General features: G+C 40.0%; 1 protein-coding gene across 1 annotated transcript; it reads right to left on the bottom strand.

Moving 5' to 3' along the window:
* Nucleotides 1–8,654: 8,654 nt before the first annotated feature.
* Nucleotides 8,655–14,205, bottom strand: LOC137063800 (deleted in malignant brain tumors 1 protein-like). The gene is made up of 4 exons (XM_067435068.1): nt 13,937–14,205; nt 9,175–9,271; nt 8,889–9,078; nt 8,655–8,800 (listed from the first exon to the last, which is right to left on the bottom strand). Exons 1-4 carry the CDS (start codon nt 14,203–14,205, stop codon nt 8,655–8,657), a joined length of 702 nt encoding a protein of 233 aa, XP_067291169.1.
* Between the last annotated feature and the right edge of the window lie 3,684 nt (nt 14,206–17,889).

The following is a 17,889-nucleotide window of genomic DNA, read 5'->3' as shown; positions in this document are numbered from 1 at the left end:
CAACTTACCAATGTTGGGTCTGTTTTCACAGGCATGGCTGTGTATTCCCCTTTTTTTTGACTTCGAAAAAGCGATTTTGAAAACAGCCTGTCCTTGTGTTGTTGTTGCCTGTGGACGGTGGGCATTCTCATTGTAGTGCATGGCTGCGAGGTACAACCTGCAATCAATGAAGAATACGTAAAATCATTAGTTGACCGTAATAAATATAACTTTGTTATTTTGAGTCCATAAACAATATTATCTGCACAACATTCCTACATAAAAGTAAACTACAGTTTTGGGGGCAAAACGTATAACCAGGCTGTGGAATGCCTCCAGTGTCAACGTTTGAAAGTGGTGACTGAGTTTCTCCTTGAGAACTCTCTTGTTGCACTTTATTTTCTCCACTTTCCTGAGTGCCACTGACCCTGTAAACAAAACACACATCAAACGTTAATTTAAAAAAATATATATTTGAACAGTAAACTGTCCGTGAAAGTACCATCTATGTAGACATATGTAACACTCGTCTAAGAATTAGAAATAGTTTAATGGATTGCTTACTATGTAATATAGTTAGGATTTGGATTAGTCAGAAGATTTTAGGGATCGCTAAGGAGGTAGCGGGTTATACTGAGAAGCAACAGACAGACACAGATTCAATTTGAAATAGACGTATAATTGATTTCACGGTAAAAGAAAAAGTAGAAAGTTAAATAAATAAAAGAAAGTAAATTACAAGATCACATGGACTATAAACAATAAAAACTGACTGAAAATTCCCTCTGAGTGCACTCGTTCTTTTTCCTTTTAAATATACACACAGACCGGTCAATTACAGTACATCAAAAAATAATAAAACAAAGAAAAGAATACACAGAGAAATATAATGTCTCTCAAAAGACCTCAAGTGTTCTCAAAGTTTTGACTGTCTTGATCTGGTCTATGGATGACCATACACCCTTCCGAGATCTTTAGATCGAAACGTCTTTATTCACTAGAAGTGAACTGGAAGAATCAAAGAAAGGATATCGTTGCCTCTCCACGACGAATCTTCTACTCTGCTAAAGGGTTGCTTGGCTCGCCATCAAACGTGAAGTTCACAGGGTGTCACAGAAGATCGCTCGGGTGTCACGGTTCCAAGAATCAAGAAAGAAGAAAAGAGAGAAGAAAGAAGAAGAAAAATAGAAACGAGAAAGACAAAAAACCTGGCCTGAAAACAGACCAGAACATTCATTTAGTGAATTTCAAAATAATTTCCACATCAGAGATCCAGAATAACATCTAATACACAGTTACATTCACAATCTCTTCATATACTGATATAATCACATCAATTTACCTCTGAATCAATAGCGCTTCGCTTACACAGACACGTGGCCAACAATGGCGACGGTGAAACTCTGAAATGAACAAATAACCACGCGGTTCACTATGACCGCTCTCTAGCTCAAGTAATCACATAACTAGTAACAAGCATAATTTTCACAGGATGGATGAACTAATTCTTTACCTCTGATCGATTTGTTTGCTCTCACACAGGCGCACCTCGATTACAGGCGTGCGCGACCATAAAATGGCGTCGTGCTGCAATGTACAAATGACCATGCGGTTCACGTTAGACATTTACAACTATTCGAAACAAACTACAACCTAAGGAGAAAATGGGCAGTCTACAGCAACTTAATTACTCTTTAGTATTACTGATACTATCTTATCTTGAAGTACTACAGAATATTTGTCATAGATTATATTATTGACTCACCTAATAGAACGTATTACTCTACTCTGTCGGCTCTTTTACTCAGGATGCATCGAAGTAATTAAAATTTAAACTTCCTCATACTCTTCGGAGGGTTTTCGGATCAGCATTTCAAATTTTGGATCAGAATTGTATCGCGTTGATCGATCACGTCTGCTCTCCTCATCAAGGTTGTCTCTTCTGTCATCGCGCATGCTCATTAACTCCTCACTGAGGATTGTTCTAGAACAAATTTGCATGTTGTCCGAAAGCCCAACAACGCCCCCTGTAGGTATCTGTCTATATACGTTATTAAGCTTGAACCCAGAACATGTCTGGACAAGTCTCCACAGGCAGTATATATACAGAGGTGGAGAGACTGAATTTTTTTCCCTTGCACAAAATGGACTGCTGCATGTTTGTGGTTCTGTGAGTGAATGATTAAGAAGTAAGTTTTGTTTACATTCTATATTGTTCAAACTTTAACATTTAATAGCCTGACTTACTGTTACTCACATTTTGACTAGTATATTCGTTTTATGTTATCTGTAATACTGTTTATATTAGAAACTTATATTGCATTTTGGTTTCTTTGTTCATTATAGACCACACATACCGTATAGATGAATGCCTGTAATACCTCATACATGCAGAAATAATCGGAATAAAACCCTTCATCTGGGAAACTGTCTCTCTCACTTCCGTTTCTCTAACCGGAAACTCTTACCACCATTTCTACTAGTACCTAACCGAACCTTTTGAGCGTCCCATACGCTAGTTCACATGTATTTATTTAATTTTAATTATTCTTACACCTCTTATGGACAGCTTTTATTAAGGGAATTATATAATTTGATAGTATATAAATTAATTAATCCCCCTTATCTAACCTGTGTTACACATATGTTTTTCAAACCATTACAGATGGAATGTAATGATGTAATAGATGTTAGAAAGATGGAATCGCATAGAACGGGACCTTTAAACCGAACGAGAAGAGTTTGATTGCAAGAGCTTTATGAAAGGCAGTAACTGTGAATGAAATGTTTAATGAAACACTTATTTTTTGTATTGTACTAACACAATTGAAAATATGCTGAAATGTTTTTAAAAAAGAGCACTTTGATGATCTGTTGTGATGTTAGTATTCAGAGTTTTGAAAATGTACCAATTGCTTGTGAAAATTGTGAAAATATGTCGTCATCATCACCTGTTTTTGTAAAGTATTGTTATTCTAACGCCTACACTGTCACGGATGGTGATCCAGGAACAGGCTGAAGATAAAGAAGATCACAATCAAACATTTAATCTTGACTTCCCAGGAGCATGAAGATAGGCAACGGAAACACAATTATAGTATAACAGTCACTAGACAAAGACCAACTGAACAAGAAGAACTTAAACAGCAGACAGAAACGAGATCATTGACTGTAAACACAGCTGAACAGAACTAAACTAACGACGCTAACCGAGGAAACAGACAAGTGGCGGGAAACGCGTTTAGCTGTATACAGGTACGGCCACTGGGCATGCGCACATTACTATTGTGTCATTTATTTACTGTATTTTCATTATTGTAATGGTAGGTTTAGGGTTGGGGTAGATGCAGGCGTTAATAAAAACCAATCTGGGTCTGCGTTTCCCAAAAGCATCATTAGCCAACTATGGTTGGAAGTGCCGTTGTTACCAACAGTTCAACCAGTCACTGTTTCCCGAAACCATCATTCCAACGAACATTCACAAACAGCTTTAAAAACGTGTGTGGTTACATTGACAGCTCTCGACCTGTGGTAAGAAGCAGAGTTTCTTGTTTGCGTGACGTGGACTCATGCTGCCTTCACATGCTATCGGAAATTATCCTAAATACGAGTTTTCGAGGTAAAAATTGCACATGAACGCCCTCTGATGTCATGTTTACCACTGAGAATTTCGGAAATAATTTTGATACCCAAGTTCCCGAGATGGGCGTGCCATAACCGTTAAAAATGGCAGATGGGAGACGAATTTCTGCTGTGGCAGGTTTATTAGCTTTTTTCCCACAACAATTTCATTGTCTTGTCTTGTAGTAGTAACATTTACAAAAAATAAATAATCATTTGAAGCATATTGTCTATTTTAAACACATCGAAAATCGCATCTAGTTGACACATTCCAGAATAGCGAGCAAGCTGACTGTCTAGATAGTGTGGTAAAAGTAGCTATACAATAGGATCATGTATGGTTGAAAACTATTGCTATTTTAGTCTTTAAGCAGCCTTTATTGTATACATTATGCCTTTATTGTGAATGTGATTATAAACAATATGCTTTCGCGTTGTGCTGCTATGTTTGCCAGTGATTCTATGATTTTCTGGGACTGGGAAATGACTGAAATGGTTATAGTGTTAAAATAACATTTTCCAAAGACGCACAAAAGTATTAACCTGGCGTCCTCCATTCTTTCCGACAACAAAGCACCTGAACACAACAAGTAGTCACAACTTCTGAAGTGGTAAGTTGGAAACTTCTGATAGCACGTGAAGAAAGCATTAATAAATCCTTAACTTGAGCAAAATAAGCAAGCTGAGATTTAGTACAATCTATATCTTTAATTTAGAACACATACAAATGTAATTTATGTCTTTTAGTTTCGCAAGAGATCTAAAGCACATTTTTTGAAGAGTGCGCATGTGCGGACGTGCTTTAGTACGCAAGAACGAGCCTGTGATTGAATCTGGAAATAAAGCAAAATAACAGAAACATAAGATTTAGTCCTCAGATAATGTCCATAATTGATAGCAAAAATCTGGCATTAATTTGATACTCCACATGAGTGACATCAATAACTAACGTGGTTGAACGACAGATTTGCGACAATACGGTTTTGGGAAACAGTCGCAACTAGTTGATTTCTTCAGCGATCCATCGCACTACGGTAGTGAGCAGTGAGTTACGGTGTGGTACAGGAAACGCATCCCTGGTAAGTAAGCACATTTATTTATTTTATCGTGAGATTTTGCCTCACTTCCTACCATTGCTATACCCCTTCAAGCCACAAGTAGTCTTTTTCTCCATTTTTTTTGTGTATTTCTGTGGCAGAATTACAGCGCCACACACTGGCCTGGCATGTATACTACATCGTTCTGAGTCAGTTTCAGTGGTTTCGTGTGTACGCAGATATTTCTTCAGATGAGGGGGAAAAAAGGATTGGATTGGAAAAGTTCTGGCTTTGTGTGGATGTGGCATAAGACAAAGGAACATGTAACAGAATCAAAACACAACAGGAAAACCAAACCAGCTGACAGACATGTCACACACACGGGGAATTTTAAATAGCCTTTTTCAGCAAGTTTTTTTTTTTTACCTGACATGGTACATTTCTATTTTTGCCGTCATCATCTTTCCACCACTAAAGGACGATTTTGACTATTCAGTAAAAATACACATATTTTTTTGCAAATCCCAATACAACACGATGCTACATTACCATCACATGAAGTCAAAATGATGAGCTTTGGGGATGTTTGGGGTCTTGTAGTTTTTGTAGTTCTCGTGTTAGGTCTTTGTTATGCATTTCCTAGACCTTGAGTGTTGCCATCTGCTTCAAGTTTGTTAAATGATTGTAGTGTTTGTAAACGACTCTAATTGTCCTATTTGTGTTTTATATAACCAGGCTTGTGGACAAGTTACATAACATCACACAAATACAGTGACAGATGTTTGTTTTGTACTTTTCCCCACATGCCCATAAATGTGGCACCAGCAGTGCTGTCGACTGAAGTCTACCCTGGTATAACTGTCTTTCACACCCCAAATATGAGGCCATACTGTGTTGATTCTCTGGTATATCTGACAGGCTGTTTTATAGTCAGCACCAGTTCTGCCTTGGGTCTGTGTGGGTCAACCGTCGGGCTTACAGAGACAATGGGCACTCGCCTGCCAGAGAGAAATGTGTTGACAGAGAGCTAAATGCTGAACGACATGCATTTGGCATAATGAAATTAGCACAACATCAGTAGTTCATTGTATCTGTGAACTACAATCTCAGTATGTCATGTATCTGTTGCCTGGAAAAAGTGACCAACATGTTAATGATGAGCCACAAACCCTAACAGCAACAACTGTGATCACACACCCATGGAAACTGTAAAGATTTAGTCAGGGGTTTTCAAACTTTATTATGCCAGGAACCCCCAAATATGATGAACCTTTTATGATGGACCCCCCTTCCTAAAATCCATCTACAGTATGTATTTTTATGTGTGAAAAAAACATTTAAACTGTTAGATAAATAGTAAATAGACATAATAAATACAACATAATTGTTTCAAAACTTAAATTGGCTATATGTAATGTCAGCCGGATCTCACGAAAAATGCGTATAAATACTACGAGTGTGCAATGTCGTGGAATGTATACGCCAAAACTCATTTTGGCGTGCATATGACACGCACTTTATGGCTTATTATACATACGAACCCCCCACCCCACTACCCTAAAGCCTAAACCTACCCAAGAGAGCGTGTCATATATACGCCATAAAGTGCTAATGGTAGTTAGGCTTAATTAGTGGCTTATTCTGGTTAGTAAACTTAAATGTCATTCAATAAGTGTCATAATTAATGAGGATAAAACTTTTACTTTAGAATAGAGGGTCAAATTGCCTTTATTAGTACTGTATTAATGGTAGTTAGGCTTAATTATTTAACTATTTGGTAGTTCTTCATTAATTATGAATGGGTTCTAGCCTAGAAATCTAGACGCACCCTAGCGGCAGCAAATTTAATTTGCCCGCAAGTGTGGTCTAGCAACTCTCAATTCCTATCTGAGCTGTATTCCTCAGAATCTGGATGGCCCAATCACATCGTGTTGGTAGGCTATAGAGTCGGCGGGCGGGGCCATAATGACGACGGCCGAGTTGCGTTTGCGTGCTTCTAGTAACACAGAAACTGGCGAACGGCGGCGGTCTTTCGAATCAGCTCTGCCCGCGCCTCCGGAAGACTTGGAGTTAAGCTTTCCTCTGAGAAAAGAACAAAGAGCGGCACTGAAGTCATTCTTAAAAAGGGAAGATGTGTTCGGAGTTTAGCCGACCGGATATGGCGAATGTTTAATCAGTCAGCGAGCTCCCCTTCACCGTCGTTGCTCCGGTTGGTGTACCGCTATCCTATCGCGTGCAGAGGGAGTTTGAAAGACAACCGTTTATCCCGCCCCTCGGACTGAGCCCTGTCTATGGTGAGTTTCCAGACCAAACATCTTGATGTGGGTCTGGCTTGTCAGGCTAAATGGGTTCCTTATGTTTTCACTTTAGAATACTGGTCCAGGTTCTAAGTAACTCCTTGAGAACTATTTGGTAATTCTTCAATAATTATGAATGGGTTTGTTTTCACTTTAGAATACTGTTCCAGGTTCTAAGTAACTCCTTGAGAACTATTTGGTAATTCTTTTTTAATGACTCATAGGTTCCCTGTATTCTCATTTTCCCCTCAGTCATTGCCTTAAATACAGAAATCATTTGGTATCACATAAACATAAAATGCCTGAGCCATGTTGGCAAGGCACTTAGATTGGGGATGGGTTTCCGTCCTGAACTTCTGGTTGCAGACAATACTTACATTAAAAAAAAATAAAAAATCATTAACATCCTCATTAATGTAGTATTAATATTGTACCGCGAGAGCACATCAAGTTTACAAGCAACGAATCTCTGCTTACAAGCGGAATCTCAATCCATTCTCTCGCACAAAACTGGACTCACAGAAATTGCGTGTGCGCTCACATTTTGACCTGCATGTGCACTCATGAATCTCTGTGTACTCTTTCACTAGTTTTGTTTTCTCTCTTGGATTTAATGCTGCAAGAACTGCAACATTATAGCGTGGGGACACACACAGACAGAAACATTAATCGGCACATTCCGGGTGAATGTAAATTAATATTTACATATAGTACACATAACAGTAGTACATTTATCTAACAACATTAGTACTAAAGAAGAAGCAAGGGCCTCGATCTGATACTGTGCATCACTGTTGATTAGTAGTTACTTAATAGTTATTCCTTGTGAAGCTGAATTAGTAGTTACTTAATAGTAGTTCTTAAGGAGGCATGACTGAATTAAATAGTTACTGATTAACTAATTGATACTTAACACAATTAAAAAATGCTATTACATATTGATTAGTTAACACTCATTCCTTAGTAGTTAATATTAGTGACTTGAGTGTTAATAAAGAATTATTCATTAGTACTGCAGTAACTCTTTATTAGTTATGCATTAAGTAAGAAACAGTATTCTAAAGTGTTACCTTATTATCATTATTAGTTTGCATGTTATGTGCGTGTTTTCTGTTTATAGTTTTAAGAAATTGAGGCATAGTTTCAGAAATTTGTTTGTAAGCAATTAAAAAAAAGTAAAAAAATAAAACCATGATTACAAGGCACTGCTTAAGTCATATCAGTAAGAGATAACCCAATATGAAAACGAGCAATGCATGTGAAAGTTGCGTGACGCTTTACTAATTTCAAATATTGAGAAAATGTCCAGCCTAATGCTTTTGCCATGTAAGCAGTTATTAGTCTAAGGCTTATGTTTGAAGTCATATAATACATAGACTGTATAATTGTTATAGAGATTTAATTGTGAAAAGAAGGATACATGTGAACAGCAAGCAGTAGCTGACATGGAACATTTTAACAAGCTTGGAGCCCAAAGGGACACTTATTAAAGTATAAAATCCATTCCTCATCCACACTATATCTTAACAGTAATAGAAAGTGTGTGATGGTTACTATGTGTATAGAAACAAGAGTATTACATTCTTGCAGACAGAACCAAAGGTTTTTTTTTAAATATTGCCAAACCAAAGAGAAAAAAAATATTTTGCTGAAACTACAGAAATACATGCTTCCAAAACATGTTGATTAACTAGTTTGATCGTAGTTTAAACTGATCCAATCAAATCTCATCTGATTTCAAAAGTTGGTAGTTGACCTTTGAACCCCTGGATTTGTAGAGCATCACTCCACACACCATGGCAACTACTGCTATGACGCATCCGGCGACGAATACAAGGTTGAGGTTCAAGCTTGGACTGATGGCCTCTGGAAACAAACAAGGGACATTGGCATTTAAAACACCTTATTTTGATTTCACAGTCTACATAATCTACCAGGTAAAGTCAGGACGTACCAGTAAGGGACGCGCTCCTCTTCAGCCGCAGGGGTCCCTGAGAGATGAAGTGACGTCCTGTCTGGATGGTAACATCTCTTTTGTGAACGTGTGAGGGTGGTGCAATGACCGAGCCATTGGTGCAGCCCTGAGAGCAGCGAGTGTTGGGATTGTTGGCTTGACATATGATAATGGAGCAGCTGATGAACACCTAGAAAGGAAAAAAACAAAACAAAAAAACCCCATTCATTATTTTAGTAAAACAGGGCATGCCTCTTCAGTGAGGGTTATTTTTGTCCGTCCTTACCTGGTCATATTGTCCAATAAACTTGAAGGCCTGCATACTGAACTTGACATTTGGCTCGTGACTTGTGTAGATGGTAACGGTTTCATCAACCCCGCATCTGACACACATTGACAAATTGGAGACTGCTGTCAGAGCATTTCATTGGACATTTGGGCATTTGAAGAACCTTTAACATCCATAGCATTATGTACTCAACAATGTGAATGAGTTTCATAAGGTTATTTTGTCATTCAACATCAGCGTCTACTAGCCCCTCCCTCTCCGCTACGTAATTAAAGCTGCATCAGTCGAGTGCATAAAAAAGTGTCCGACATTCTACACTTTTCGGCGCGTTTGTCAAAATCTGTGAGTTTGTGCTGAAAGGCAAAACGTGTGGAAAAAAATATAACAAGACATGGCTATGAGCCTATAAATGCTCCTCTGTCACCATCCAATGGTTGTAGGGGTAACTAACGTCTTTTTTATTTTTAAATGAAAGTGTTTTCTATCAAATGTATTTCCTCCATTTTGAAACGTTCAGTTTTACAAATGGGGACAATTTCAGAAGGGTGAACAAATAATGTTTTGGTCATAATCACATTAAAATAGCATTGAAGTGCTGGAAAAATGTTGCGTGTGCATGTCAAAACATAGACCCCGTGTTTCTCATTCCAGCGTTCCCATTAGCTCCGTCATTATTGCAATCAATAAAATATGCATGTTTTATGCAAATGTACATTTATTATTAGTGAAACCATACTTATTCAATAATAATCAATACAGCATATAGACTAGACATATCAAAGGTCATAGATGTTTATCTAAGAAATTGTTCATGTCTCTTAAGCCTAAACTTAAAAATTAAGAGTAAGTAGTGATTTCTCTCATTTTTAGAATATAAAGGGAGTTTTTACACTGGCAGTTTAATTCAGACCAGGGCACAGTTCGTATGAAAAATTGGTAACGTGTACCAGTGAGCGCACCAGAACCACACCATACCTGGAGGAGGTCCATATTCCACGAGTAGGAATATAGTGCGGCCCCTTTAAGAGACGCGCGCTCAACGTCATCATGTGCCCGCTGCGCCACCCATGCCGCCTGTTCGTCCCACTCCATCATCCGGGGAGAGACCCCGCGAACCACGACTACCCACTCCAGAGTCCTATTCTGGTGACCCAAATTTTTGCAGACCATCACTGTTCTTCTAACTGCAGCCCATCACATTCAATTCCGTCCATCCAAAGCGTCCAAAGTGGCCTCCGTTTTGGCGCTAGTTACTGGACGGGCGGCTCAGTGGGGAACGGCGGCATGGGAGAACCACTTACCATGCTGTTCCTTGTTCCTTGTTGAATTTACGTAATGCATATAATTTGGTTTGCATAAGAGAGGGGGATGAATGGAAAACAGCGTTTAACACCCCTAGGGGCCATTTTGAGTACTTGGTCATGCCCTCCGGGGCTGTCAATGACATGCTGAGAGAGATGGTAGATCAGTTAATTTATGTCTACCTGGATGACATACTGATATTTTCATTGTCTCTCCAGGAACACATTCAGCATGTCAGACGAGTGCTCCAGAGGTTGCTAGTGAATGGGCTTTTTGTCAAGGCGGGGAAATGCGATTTTCATGCACAGTCTGTTCCTTTCCTAGGTTACATCATCTCATCTGAGGGAATATGCATGGATCCCTAGAAAGTTAAGGCTGTGGTAGTGGCCAAGCCCAGATTCCCTTAAGGCCCTACAGTGGTTTTTGGGGTTCGCCAACTTCTACCGCCGTTTTATTTGCAATTTCAGCCAACTAGCCGCACCTCTGACTGCCTTGACCTCTCCCAAGACTACGTTCAGGGGGTCTAGTGTTGCCGAGGCTACATTTTCCAACCTGAAGAGCCGCTTTGTTTCGGCTCCCATTCTAATTACCCCTGATCCTTCAGTTCAGTTTGTGGTAGAGGTCGACTCGTCAGAGGTGGGGATAGGAGCAGTTCTATCCCAGCGTTCTTCCTTGGATGACAAAATGCATCTATGCACGTTTCTTTCTCATCGTCTATCGCCTGTCGAACGTAATTATGACATTGCTAACAGAGAATTGTTGGCAGTCAAGTTTGCGTTGGAAAAGTGCGTCACTGGTTAGAAGGATCAGGGGAGCCTTTTATAGTCTGGAACAATCATAAGAACTTGGAATATATCAGAACTGCTAATAGACGTAACTCTAGGCAGGCTCGGTGGGCCCGGTTTTTCGGTCTCTTTGATTTTTCGTTTTCTTATTGGCCAGGTTCTACAAAAAAAAAAAAAAAAAACCGATGCATTGCCTTGTGTTTTTGACCGTACCGAACATCCGTCTACTCCCGATTGTATTTTACCGGAGAACATCATTGTCTCCACACTCACATGGGAGATCGAATCGAAGGACAAAGTTGCCTTAGAAGGGGTAACGCCTCCGCCCGGTGGGCCACCAAGTCGATTGTATGTGCTGGAAGGACTACGGTCAGACGTCATCTGTTGGGGTCATTGTTCTAACGTGGCATGTCATCCAGGAGCTAATCGTACTACTTTTTTGGTAAAGCAACGATTCAGGTGGCCAACCATGGCTCCTGACATCCAAGATTTAGTTTTGGCTTGTTCGGTCTCTGCCACAGGTAAGACTTCCAATTCATTACATTTATATAGCGCTTTTCTATGCATGCAAAGCGCTTTACATAGAAGGGGGGAATCTCCTCAACCACCACCAATGTGCAGCATCCACTTGGATGATGCGATGGCAGCCATATTGTGCCAGAACGCCCACCACACACCAGCTGATTGGTGGAGAGGAGACCGAATGATGAAGCCAATCAGGATATGGGGATTATTAGGAGGCCATGATGGACAGGGGCCAGTGGGCAAATTTGGCCAGGATGCTGGGCTTTTTAACGAGTCGGGACCTCGGTTTAACATCTCATCCGAAGGACGGTGCTCTTTGACAGTATAGTGTCCCCATCACTATACTGGGGTGTTAGTACCCACACAGACCACAGGGTGAGTGCCCCCTGCTGGCCTCACTAACACCTCTACCAGCAGCTACCTAGTTTTCACAGTTGGTCTCCCATTCAGGTACTGACCAGGCTCAGCCCTGCTTAGCTTCAGTGGGAAACCAGTCTTGGGCTACAGGGTGATATGGCTGCTGGTAAGAGCCATACCCCTCTAGATGGGTTACTCGAACCACTGTCTGTTCCTTCGAGACCCTGGTCCCACATAGCGCTAGATTTTGTTACCGCCCTCCCGCCCTCCCACCCTCCCAGGGCAAGATGGTGGTTTTAACCGTCGTGGACCGGTTCTTGAAGGCAACTCATTTCATTCCCTTGGCCAAATTACCTTCTGCCAAAGAGACAGCGGTGACTGTCATAGACCACGTCTTTCACTTACATGGCCTCCTGATAGATGTGGTCTCTGACAGGGGGCCCCAATTTGTGTCCAAATTCGGGCATGAGTTTTGTAGTTTGCTGGGGGCGACGGTTAGTCTGTCTTCGGGTTTCCATCCCCAGAGCAATGGACAGACGGACCAAGCCAATCAAGATCTCGCAAAAGTTCCCTCTGCTCACGCCTTCGTCCAGAGGTGTCATCGCACATGGACCAGAGCCCGCGAGACTCTGCTCAAGGTGGGAGTGCGCACCAAGGCTTATGCCGATCGCCACCGGTTGAAGCCTCCCGTTCACGTCGTTGGTCAAAGTGTGGCTTTCCACCAAGAACATTCCGATCTGTGCGGTTAGCAATAAGTTAGCTCCCAAATTTATTGGCCTGTTTACTGTCACTAAGATCATTAATCTGGTGGCAGTCCGGCTCAAACTTTTTCCAGTGTACAGGAGGATCCATTCCGTATTCCATGATTCCACGTTAAAGCATGTGTTTCATTCACCTATTAATCTGCCTGTCCCGGTTCCTCCACCGCCGCGACTTCCGGTCAATGTGTTTGTCAGATCATTTGATTTTGTGTGTGTGTGTGTGTGTGTGTGTGTGTGTGTGTGTGTGTGTGTGTGTGTGTGTGTGTGTGTGTGTGTGTATGTGTGTGTGGCATGCTCTCATTCTCCAGCAGGAACGTTGGTGTAACCTGTGCACGTATTTTGCTCTGCTACTCTCACGGAGGATTGCTCTGCTCTGTTTCCAGAGGATTAGTCCGGTGCGTGTTTCCTGACCTTCTCTGTTTCTGCTGTGGATCTAGCCTGACTTCTCACCTGGAGGATCAGCACACTCATGGGATTTGTCACTTCACCAGCGGCCTTCACACACGGTTGCACGGACTTGGTGATCTGGGTTGTCCATTGGGTCCCTGCACTGCCAGTGTTAGCGACGACATCATGACATCTTCATATGACTCTTATTACTACTCTTGCATTATCAATAAAGATAGTTGTTCACTTGCTCTTGAATCCTCTGCCTTATTTCCTCTGACAATAATACTTTTAAATGATGGCCAGATTTACAAAAAGGCACAATCCTATTAAAAGCGCAGATGGGAGCGGAAAGTTCTGCGCAGGATTTACTCCTATTATGCATATGCAATGCTGTCAGCCACCAAAATAACCCTGTCCACGCCTTTTCAGCACTAATGTATCACTGCGTGTCTTTAGTAAATTCTGACAGTATTTTTCTTTAAGCCAAAAGAGGTTTTGAGCTGAATTTAATTCTGACCATAAGAGTAGAATGCAAGTATGGTATTGACAAACTCAGTGATTCCCATGACACACATCTACCTTACTGATATAATTTAAACAAGATTTAACACATGATGTGGAGTGTTTTTAGGTTCTTACCCATTTGTGATGATGGGATAGGAGATGGGATAATTGGGATTATCATAGGGTGTAGCTACACAGGACTCAAGGAAGACCTCAGTGTTTTGCACTAAATTGACAGGTTCAATCTCCATGTAGATTGGGTCTCCCACTCTGTACTCCAGTGGATAGGAGTTGGCAGTTCTTTGGTTTATGAAACTGGAAGTCTGATAAAACTCAAACTGATAGCTGAATGAGCCGAAGCCTCCCTTTCTGATGTTGACAGCTGGCCTATGAGCATTAAACATTGTGGTGATGCTGCTCTTTTTCTCGTACTTGCACACGACTTCAATTCCAATCTCATCTTTCCTGGTTATGTGGTTTAGATTATCATAGCTAACAATAATGTTCTTGAAGAGGAGATGTTCATCAGTCTCCTTCAAAGAAACAAGAATAAAAGTAGATTAGATGGAGTGGAAAACTTTTTATGAATATTTATGTCTTTTAAAACGCATTGAACTCCTTACTTCCATTTGAGTACCGCATCCGTTTAGAGAGAAAGTTGTAAACACATGCGTGTTATTGGAATCAACTAAACAGGAAGCATTGTTGTTCAGCCTCAAGTGATCTCCGTGGATGCCTGAAATAGTGGCTCTTTCTATCGACACCGACATTGTGTCTCTAGAGCAAGTCACTATTGCTTTTGGACCTTGAACAGAAAAAGAACAATTTTGGATGTGGATTTCCTTTGCTTCAAGGACACACAAATGCCAAGAAGAATTCAGTAAATGCTATAAATACCTTCATCTTCCACCATGACAATAACACACTTCATCTCAGACTGATAGTTTCTAGACCTATAATATTAAGAAGATTAATGAGCTTAATTTTATACGGCACATTTTGATGAAAGTAATCTAACTGTTCAGTCATACCCATTTTGGCCCTCAGCAGCAAAGCAAATTGGAAAGTACAGGCCATAATTCTCTTGTGTTGGTGTCCAGTTGATCACATAGTCTCCAGAGGTGGTGATTGCCTTTGTGCTGTTCAGAGGTCCACTAAAGACCACATCAGTGATGCTGTGGGGGTGGGGGGCACATGCATTAGTTTATAAACTGAATTAATAATTCAAAAATTAGCCTTTTTTGACGTTAAAGTAGGGATTTAGATTAATGGTTCTTTAACCGTTGACAATGTCATTTACTGTCTACAATAATATTCAAATTAACAGAAATTAGTAGTGTCCAGCTACTAAAGGGGTCCCATTAGGGCTGTGACAGTGGCAGTTTTTTTTACCACCGCTGTGGTTATTGATCAACCGCCGGCGGTGGCACGGTGTTTGTGGGGTTCGGGGTGGGGGATGAAACTGAAACTGAAACATTGAACTAAAACACTGCCCTATAGCCTACTTATCACACAAACAGGAAAAAAATGTTTAAAGAAAGCTTGAATGTCCTTTTAAATAAAACAATTCACATTTTAAAAATATATATATATTGTGAGATTTAAAAAATTATTCTGTTAACAAACGTGCGTATTTACAGCACGAGTGAAACACAGCCTGCTAACATTGAAATAAATAAAATAAATATCAGAGATAAAGGGAAATAAACTGGTAAATATTAAACTATAAATCGTTGCAACTTTCAAACAGAATTCGTAACATGCAGGGGAATGTTATGACTCTAGTAGACGCTGTAGTGATGGTAGGATTAGGATTATGTTTCGGATTAGGAATAGGTCGGATTAGCTCAATACAGTGGCTGCTAGGGTCACATAATTACACATCTTCTAAATGAGTACGGAATTTTAGAAAACAGATGCAAAGAAGATGCCGAAACAAGTAATATCATGTGCAATCATATGCACATGTGAAATAAAGTGATCATCAACATTAAACAGCATATAAATCAAAACTGTCTAATGTTACTGAGCGAAAAGTCAGCCCAGAACGAGCTATAGGACTGTGAAGCTTTGGGGTGTTTTTAGACTCCATCTGTGTTTTGATCATCTTTCTAAATCTCATCTGAGTTTTCTACCGGGAACAAACATGTCACAATATCCCATATTTAGATTATTCCCACCCAGAGCATACAACAAACAAAGGGGTTTGGCCTGGTTGAGTTAGTGAGTAGTGTGTTGAAACTCGTGGCTACTATGGTAAATGGCATGAAATTTCCCAAAATGCTTGAAGTGCCAACATACTGGGCTTTGTTTCCTAAAAAGCATCTTAAGACCAAGGCTTGCCACACACTTGATGATTTAAAAATCAAAAATTGAAAAATGAACATTTGATGTTTATGTGCTTACACATAGGACATCCAAGATGTAGATGTGTTTGTTCCTTCAGTAGAACACAAATGAAGATTTATAACTCCAACCGTTGCACTGTGCTGGTCATAATGCATGTCAATGGGGTGTTTTTCTATGAGAGTCACTATAAGAGTAAAAAATACATACCCATATTAAACCCTGCCGCTCGTGATAATATATTGATGACTTAAAAGATGAAACGATCGGTTTCTGCGAGAAAGCTAACAGTATTTATAATTTTCTTTTACCTCATATCAGACGATCTAGTATTCCCAACGCCATTACTTCCGCCAGAGAAGGCCAAAACCCAGCGCAATCATATATATATATATATATATATATATATATATATATATATATATATATATATATATATATATATATATATATATATATATATATATATATATATATATAATCCTCATTAGTGCTTGCATGGATGATTTGAATGAGGCATCTTTGTACTATGATTGCACCGTAATTTTGACCATCAGTGGAAGTAATGGCGCTGGAAATACTAGATGAGTTTTGTCTGATATGAAGTAAAGAAATACCAAAAATACTGCTGTGTTTCTTGAAGAAACCGATCATTTCGTGTCTTAAGACATCAATGTGTCGCCACGAGCCACAGGGTTTAATATGTATTCGTATTTATGTGTTTTTTACTCTCATAGAATTACATCTCATTGACATGCATTATATGACTGGCACAGTGCCACAAGTTAAACATCTTCATTTGTGTTCTACTGAAGAAACAAACACACCTACATCTTGGATGCCCTGGGGGTAAGCAGATACACATAAAAGACCGATTTAAAGACCGTTTTTGAGCCTGCTTTGCGATCGGAGGGCGTGGCCCGATACATAACTTTTTGTCCAAAAAATCCTCAATTGTATGGTTTCATTATAAATATTTTACTGCTCCCAATCAGATCAGAGACTCCACAATCCTAAATCCTAAATATCAAAGATGTTTAATATTTCTGACTCTTGATCGCGCTGACTCTGTAGTTATAACCATGAGACCAATGGTCGTAGACCAATGGTATCTATGATCAAACTTGGTTTACAATGCTTTAGGAAAATACAGCAGGGCTGTGTCCAGTTAAAGTTGAATATCTAGTTTGAGCTCAGAGAGAAGTATGAAGGTCTAATTTGGTCTAGTTGGCACTCAGAGAAAGCTGTTGACTGTGATCAGACTTTTAGAAATTGCCTTCATACCTTGAGTAGATTGCTGTAGCACGTACTCTGATCTCTAGCTCTTGATTGACATGAGCCTTTATGTGTTCTCCATGAAGAGGTGTTGGGTGGATGAACCGAGGTAGATATTCACCCTCAATGCAAGATGGTGCAGGAGCCTCCACTAAACGCAAACCATAACATGAAAGTTGTGGAAGAGCATCACAATCAATTAAAAGACTGGTTTCAGCACTGAACGGTACCTTCTAAAGCAAAATGGAGAGGTATTTTGCTCAATGGTGGTCTGGATGATCCATTGACAAATGGGCTTCTGACCACTGCAGCCGCGGCAGTGTAGTTTAGATTGATGTCCTGATGGGGATAGTCTGCCATGACCAACTCAAATGCATAAACACCACGCAACGATGTGTTTCTATATGACAGAGTACATGTGTCCTGGAAAGAAGAACAATATAAAAAGTTTTGTTCACAATATGAAC

The sequence above is a fragment of the Pseudorasbora parva genome, chromosome 24 (genome assembly GCF_024679245.1).
Source record: "Pseudorasbora parva isolate DD20220531a chromosome 24, ASM2467924v1, whole genome shotgun sequence".
NCBI classification, from domain to species: domain Eukaryota; kingdom Metazoa; phylum Chordata; class Actinopteri; order Cypriniformes; family Gobionidae; genus Pseudorasbora; species Pseudorasbora parva.
This window is presented reverse-complemented; position numbering and strand designations above follow the sequence as displayed.